The sequence below is a fragment of the Macadamia integrifolia genome, chromosome 4, assembly GCF_013358625.1.
Source record: "Macadamia integrifolia cultivar HAES 741 chromosome 4, SCU_Mint_v3, whole genome shotgun sequence".
Classification (NCBI taxonomy): domain Eukaryota; kingdom Viridiplantae; phylum Streptophyta; class Magnoliopsida; order Proteales; family Proteaceae; genus Macadamia; species Macadamia integrifolia.
In genome coordinates this window covers 2,144,153-2,151,211 of record NC_056560.1, presented here as the reverse complement: position 1 = coordinate 2,151,211, position 7,059 = coordinate 2,144,153, and the positions used below count along the sequence as shown (strand labels likewise).

General features: G+C 38.4%; 1 protein-coding gene across 2 annotated transcripts; it reads right to left on the bottom strand.

The window, feature by feature from the left end:
- Positions 1 to 749: 749 nt before the first annotated feature.
- Positions 750 to 4,822, bottom strand: LOC122076647 (membrane-anchored ubiquitin-fold protein 3-like). Of its 2 annotated transcripts, none has more exons than XM_042642058.1 (3): positions 4,019 to 4,822; positions 2,375 to 2,548; positions 750 to 1,226 (listed from the first exon to the last, which is right to left on the bottom strand). In XM_042642058.1, the coding sequence occupies exons 1-3, from the start codon at positions 4,146 to 4,148 to the stop codon at positions 1,171 to 1,173; spliced, it is 360 nt and encodes a 119-aa protein (XP_042497992.1). In that variant the 5' UTR covers positions 4,149 to 4,822; the 3' UTR covers positions 750 to 1,170. The 2 variants fall into 2 exon arrangements, with proteins under 2 accessions (XP_042497992.1, XP_042497993.1); XM_042642059.1 differs by having other exon boundaries at positions 2,378 to 2,548; positions 4,019 to 4,819.
- Positions 4,823 to 7,059: the final 2,237 nt, after the last annotated feature.

Here is a 7,059-nt window from a genome sequence, read left to right as displayed (position 1 = left end):
TTTTACTAAATCAAAAATTTAAAGATCCAATGTAAAGATTTATGATACATGTATCGGTTGAACTCAATGTGTACGAGCTTGTCCCACAGATGTGTTAGAAATGATATCTGTAAATATCTGTGTCAGAGATGACCAATTACTCTATTTTCTGAGGAAGAAACCAAACGCTTTGTTGTAATGTTCAACAGAATTGTTAACAAGAATGACTTCTAAGTTAATGAAAGAATCCGACTCTTCCACCATTACTATAATAAACACTTTCTAAAAACTACAAGCATCTTTTTTTTTTTTGGTTAAACAAAAACTACAAACATCAGAGGTATTATCTTATCGACTCCCATCTCTGGGTGTCATTCAAAACAATCCCTTTAGTTACTGGGACTTTAAATGATTGATGTGAGTTAAATACCCTTACTTAAATTATACAACTGAATAATACCCATGCCTGTATCGCATTCCAAAGGATCCAAACTCCACTGCAGAGCTTGGAAACCTGCCCAGGGCAGGCATTGTGTTTGAATCCGAAATCCAGTTCAACCTGAAAGACCAACAGCTCACACAAACACAATGTATGAAAATTACTGAGTCAGTGTCTAATACTCGGTGGAAGGGGAGTGACTTGCATGATATGCTTGAGCGATGATTTGTTGCTCTCCTCAACATTCAGGAATGAATATCAAGGAACTTCTTAAGAAAAACTATACCACATAGGAACTGCGACTAAAAATACAGGCAGCCTCTGGAATTCATTACAATCAATTGACACTCAACTTCAATGGCACTTCTTCAGTTCCTGATTCATTGACATAAGAAAATTAACAAGGATGATGGGCAGACTCTGTGCATCTCTTCACACCAACATAACACCCTCCTCAAACCCGCAAAAAAAATTAATAAAGGAGAAAAAACAAGAAATAAATTTGTAAAAATACCAGGAATGATGATATGGCCTGCCACATATTATCAATCCAATCTTACTAAATAAGAGAATAGCTACCAATGTACAAAAACAACCACCATGTATACAACAACATCATATGAACATCCTTCCGACGATAATGACACCCAGTCGAGACACTGTTCAAAGGGTGTCTTTCCAGCAACTCATGACCCAGGAAATGGACTCAGTATCAGCAGCTAACTTTGCCCCCATCAATCACATTATTTCTTTTACAATATGGAACAACTGCAGACACTTGTCCTAGGGGAATCATCAACCTTTTTTCCTGTTCAGATAAAAGCACAAAGTAACTCTCAGCATCTATACTTTCTGTACAATGAAATCTAAAATTGAAAAAAGTTTGCATCTACTTGATTATGATCTCAGGGATCATGTTTTATGGATGGGCACCCCATATGGAATCTGTGGGTAGTCATCCAATCCTGCCTCATAGCAAGAGGATAGGACTCAAATTTTTTTATAGGTAGAGAGCACAATGTCACAACCCGCCCAACAAAGGCCCATGGGCCAAGCTCACTAACCCATGGACTTAGTTCACTGGGCTAAACAAGGTTCAATTTCTAGAACTATCTACCAAAGTGTAAGAAATTTAGATACTCGTAAAGCAAGTCCATCTAGACTGTTCTACCATTGAGTCTAAGAGATTTATAAAAAAGCCTCTAGAAGCAAGGGTCAATCCATAGGTTAATTGTACAGAGCTAAGGAAGTAGGACAATTCTAGATTTCTCCACTAAGGAGGTGGGGAAGTTTCTAGCCTCCTTGATTAGAACATTCCTAACCATTGGAGGACAAATGTAAGCATCATAGACAATTCTTTAGAGACTTGGGATCCTATAAATAGGAGTGGCCTCATTTGCAAGTGAGCATTCAAGCCTTATACTAAAAGCTCTAATGCAATATAAGTTCATTCTCTCAAACTCTCTTTAAGTGTTCTCAAGTTCTCTTCACAAGTCCATCAAGGAGTGAAAGGCTAACTTGGTGCTAGCAAGAGTGCTAAGTATCGATGCGGTTGCTTAGAAAGATCTAACGCCGTGATAACAAGCTGCCTTGCTCACATGTCAAGTTTCAACTGAAAAGGAGTTGGCATATGGAAAAACAAAGCATTGAAAATTTTAGGACTACAAAAGTGCTATCAGACTATCAAGAAGCTGTACATGTACATACATGGGAGGGTTATTGATCAAATCTGAGTCAGAAATCTGACATCACCAATCCAAATAATTATAGATATTTAATGGTTGGAATTGCCACATAAGCCTTCCTGTGCAGAAGTAGGTATACCCATCCATAAAACTTTTGCCATGTTTTCAAAACAAGTTGCAGAACAATCAAGGGCTTTAGTCAATTTTCATTAGTCCACATCATGCTTTCCCCCACTAAAAATGGACATGAGTGAAAGGAGTGAATCACAACTACCTGTTTTTGTTTTTGCTAGAGATGGCTGAACAACAACATGCATAGTGATGACTCCTCCTGGAAGCTCACCAAAGGGTATTCTACACTGGCCAACAGTCTTGTTGTTTTCCAAGATTTTCCCAGCACTTATCAGTTTGACATCATTTGCCGCTTTCGGTACAATTTTTTTATCTGCAGTGAAAAGCATAGTCAAGATAACATCAAATAGCAACAATAATGAACAAGTGACACAGATAAAACATAATTGGGCTTATTTCAATGGAAATAAGCTTTCGGTTGAGTTATTGATGCGGAACCCGGGTCACAACCTGATTCCAACAGGATCAATCTAATATTTCATACTTCCCAGTTTGTTGACCTAAGATAAGCCCTTGCTGGGCATACAGATATATGGCTCCTAGGTATGATCCATAAGTTGTCCAGAGAATGAAGAACATGTTAGAAGCACCTGAGCAGACATCACAACTCGATTTGGCCATTCATATGAAGGCATTCCTGGGCTGCATAGATGCCAGAAATTCCAAAATACACAGGAGGATCCATTACCCTCCCATTGATAAGTAACGGGGGAGAATGAAGAAGCTAACACAGGATAGGGAGATTGACAGAGGATAATGGAATTTTACCTAGATGTCGTCAAACTCATAATATAGATGTTAAGCTGCATCTGGCATGAATGCATGATGAAATACCTAAACTCCAATAAAAACATAAAATATATAACAAGCAACCTTCCCTCGTTATAAACCTTCGTGAGAATAACAAGCATACTCAGTTTCAAAAATGCTAATTTATCTGCTAAGATAGCTTGAATTGACACAGTAGCAACCGACAGAAATGCCTGCTTATAAGTAGAGTACCACCCATTATTTCCCAGACTTTGCAGGTGTACCGCCCACTATTTCCCAGACTTAATTACACTGTCTCTCATCCTCAGTAGCCAATATAAGCTGCCAACAAAATGAAATTTAGCATCCTTGTGATTTTGATGCAAGGAAGTTGCATTGCTCTATCACACATACAAAAATTCATTCAAGTTCCATGGGTCCACATTCTGATAAAGCAATATGGTTATGATCTGTTCATAACATGTGAGTATACAACTTAATCAATAAATATTATAATCTGTCTCGCCCTGTAATATTAAAATAAATTAAGCCACTTCAGCGACAGCAATCCCCACCCACGACCTCCAATTATTTCTCCATTCCCATTTGGAGTGGAGTACTGAAATCATGTTTAGATAACCACAAATTCCAATAGCTTTTACTACTACTGTTCCAAATTGGAAACAAACTAAAGAACTAATAACTCCTTGACTGAGGGGAGAAATCATCGTTTGAAAGAGCAGCCTAACCACGACATCTGAAGCGTTTACTTCCATGGTAGGAAGGGGCTAATCATAACTAAATTTGGTCAGGGAACATAACACAAAAAGACTCACCTAAAGTATAAGTTTGCTCTGAAAGATTAAACAAGTCAACCTGACCAGGGTATAAATACTACTTCCTACTAAGAAATTTCAAGACCATCACAGGCTTGGTTACGCGAGAAATAACCAGATAAGAATATAAAATTATAGTGCAAGCAGGATGAGGGAACACGAGGATGACCATTTATCAACAGAAAGCGGCTTCTAACCTTTCGGCCATTCGGCAATGATTCTTTCCTTGAGCATGGCAACAGTGGAGGCTGAGGAATACCGGATGGGTCCGATGTCGGTTCCATCGTACAGCCGGAACTTAAGCTCGACCAGGTCCTCCTCTGGCATTACTACTCTCCCAATGGTTCAAAATCTCTGATCTATCAATCAAGATACCAATTCACGAACTAATTGTTGTCAGTTCCTCTCACTCTGATGAATTAGGAAACCACCCACCGCATAAACGTGACACCAGAATCCGTAAGCTGTAAACAATTGAATTAGGAATCCTCTACTCTATCCATTAGAGACGCAAGGGACGTCGAGTGAAATCGTCAGGAAGATCTGTAACGAAGCCACAAAGAACACTGACCTTCAGCAGCGAATAGAACAGAGCTGTTGTTCCAGACTAACGATTCAAGAGTTGTTATAGCATTTGGAAAGATGCCCATGGAAGAAATTTAAATATTGAGCTCGGAGAATCAAGAAATAAGATGATTTTGAAACCCTAAACATGATCGAGAGGCCATTTTCTCTGTTTTCTTTCCTTTTTACGGGAAGAGAACCAGTACCTTTACCCCTTTTTTACTTCCACGAGAGGAATGTTTAAATTAGGAAATCCGGATTGATTCTTGTTAAATAGGAGAGCTTCAAGGCTAGTTGAGGTGTGAAGACGACAATTCGATGGGATTGAGAGACGGGAGAGAATAAAAAAAAAAAATGCAGAAAGAGTCTTGGCTGGTTATCGTCTAGGGGGATTTCGGTGGCCGCCGTCACTGACTTTTTTTCTTTTTTTTAATAAAAAAACTCAAACAATGTTTGTTTAAGTGGGAATATGTGACTCTTGGTCGGTGAAGATCAACCTAAAAGAGGGAAGACTGACAGAGACTCTTTTTTTTTTTTCCCCAGATAGATAAAATTGAATTTCTGTTCTTTTTAAAACTTTTCTTTTATATATTTTTTGCCCTTTAAGAAAAAATGATAGGTATCCTAACGCATTATCTAGGAATAATGTATGCTAACAGAATTTTAACCGTTAGATCAAATAAATAAAATCTCATCTATTCATGTGGCGAGGTCTTACAGAACTTGCCCAATATCGTCACTCCATGGTATCCTTTGCTATCATACCGTGACCGTGACGCCGAATAACTTCTTTTGTGAGTTTACGCCGACGAAAAACTTGACCATGGGTGTCATCTTGATCCCCCATAACCGCCTCCGACCACCACCTTGGTTCTAGTCCTGCCCAACTCCATCTTCAGAAGAAGAGGACGCGAGCTCCACTACCCAGATCTTCCAACAGCAGGAACAATGAGATCCATCAAGAGGCTTGTAGTATTTTCTATTCCACTTCCCCCTAATCCCTTTGTACAAACTCGATGAGATTCCTTCCATTATTGTCATCCATTTCTTCTACTTTTGTTCCTATTCGAATAACTCAAATCTTCATTTCTTCCTTTTTAGCAGAGAGAGAGGAGGGGTTGGTGTTTCGCGAATGGCAATTGATGACAATCCATTCATTTGAATAACTCAAATCTTCATCAATTGATGACAATCCATTATCGTCGTCATTTTCTTGCCCTCCAGGATGTTCATCTCTGGCTACGGCAGTGGTAAGACTGGGTTTGGGATACGAGTAATTTCAGCCGCCTTGGCAGAGTCCCAAGCTTCACGAACTTCTCCATAAAATCTGGGATTTCATCTGGGTTTGGTTTGATTAAGGAGAGAGAGGAAGCGATCAATGTCTTTGGAGATCTTGGGAATGCTGGAATTGAGATCGGAAGTGGATGAAGAGTCTTTGGTGGTTTCGGGGTTCTTTAGGGTGGTTGTGTCCTTGTTATTCTCGTCGTCGTTGGTGGTGGTGGTGGTGGTGGTGGTGGCCTCTATAGAGTTGTCGAGAGCATCGGATTTGGATTCACCGGCTAAGGATTCAGATGTCGGAAAAATAAGGTGTAGTAGTGATGGATTGAAGCTTTGGACCTTTTCTCTCCATCCAACAGTTACATTTAAGATGAACAAATCCTACGGCTAATATTCCGCTAACATTCCTAATTCCTAGGTTCTACGCTAGCATACCTATCCCTCTCCTTTTTTTTTAAGTGCTACAAGTTATCAAGGTTTTGTGTCTTTCTCTATTCTCCTTATATGAAATTATTTTAATGCCTTCTAATTTATGATATTACTTTATTATACTTTATTGGTGTGTTTTTTTATGTCGCTTAATCAGATAATCATTTTTTTTTAGGGGAAGGGGAAATAGTTTTTATAGGTGCGTGTGATCCCTTTGTCCAGACTCCAGACACATGAGGTGAAATGACTAACCCACTCCCATGAAATAGAAAATGATATATTTGTTGATGCTTTCTTATGCTTTTTCATTGGTCATTGTACAGTTGCAAGAACCATACTCCCCAAAGCGAAACAATTCCCTGTTTTTTTTTTTTTAAATATTTAGAGAGACAAATGACATGATACTGTCATGATAGGGTCCACTCTTGACTCTTCCCATCCGGGCTATTGATAGGATGCTAATGGCTCTCTCTCTCTCTCTCTCTCTCTCTCTCTTTATATATATATATATATATGTGGAGTTTTCATTCACTTGTGACGAGAAGAGAATCCCTTATTCCACATTTTTTCGGTGATATTCAAAAGAAGGTCAGCATAGATCATGTGTTAAACTTTAGTACCACATTCAATCATATATTCCCATATAATGGTGAACTCTCACATGTATAACCAAGCAACCCCTGGCGGTTTGTTAATCCCAAGTTTGTCAATGATTTGTTTTGTCATTTGGGAAATTTTGTTTGGAATGAACTTTACATAAGAGTAGTTGACCTCGGGGTCAATCTATCAACAAAATATTAACCTCATATAAGTATATGGAGTCCATATGAGTGACTATGAAAAAAAAAAATATGAATAGATTGACATTGTTTGGGCTTTAAATTTAATGTTATAATTCTTTTTATAAATCTAATGGCATAATAGCACCAAATTTTTACTTCTTTTGCTATGTTGCATTTAAATAAAT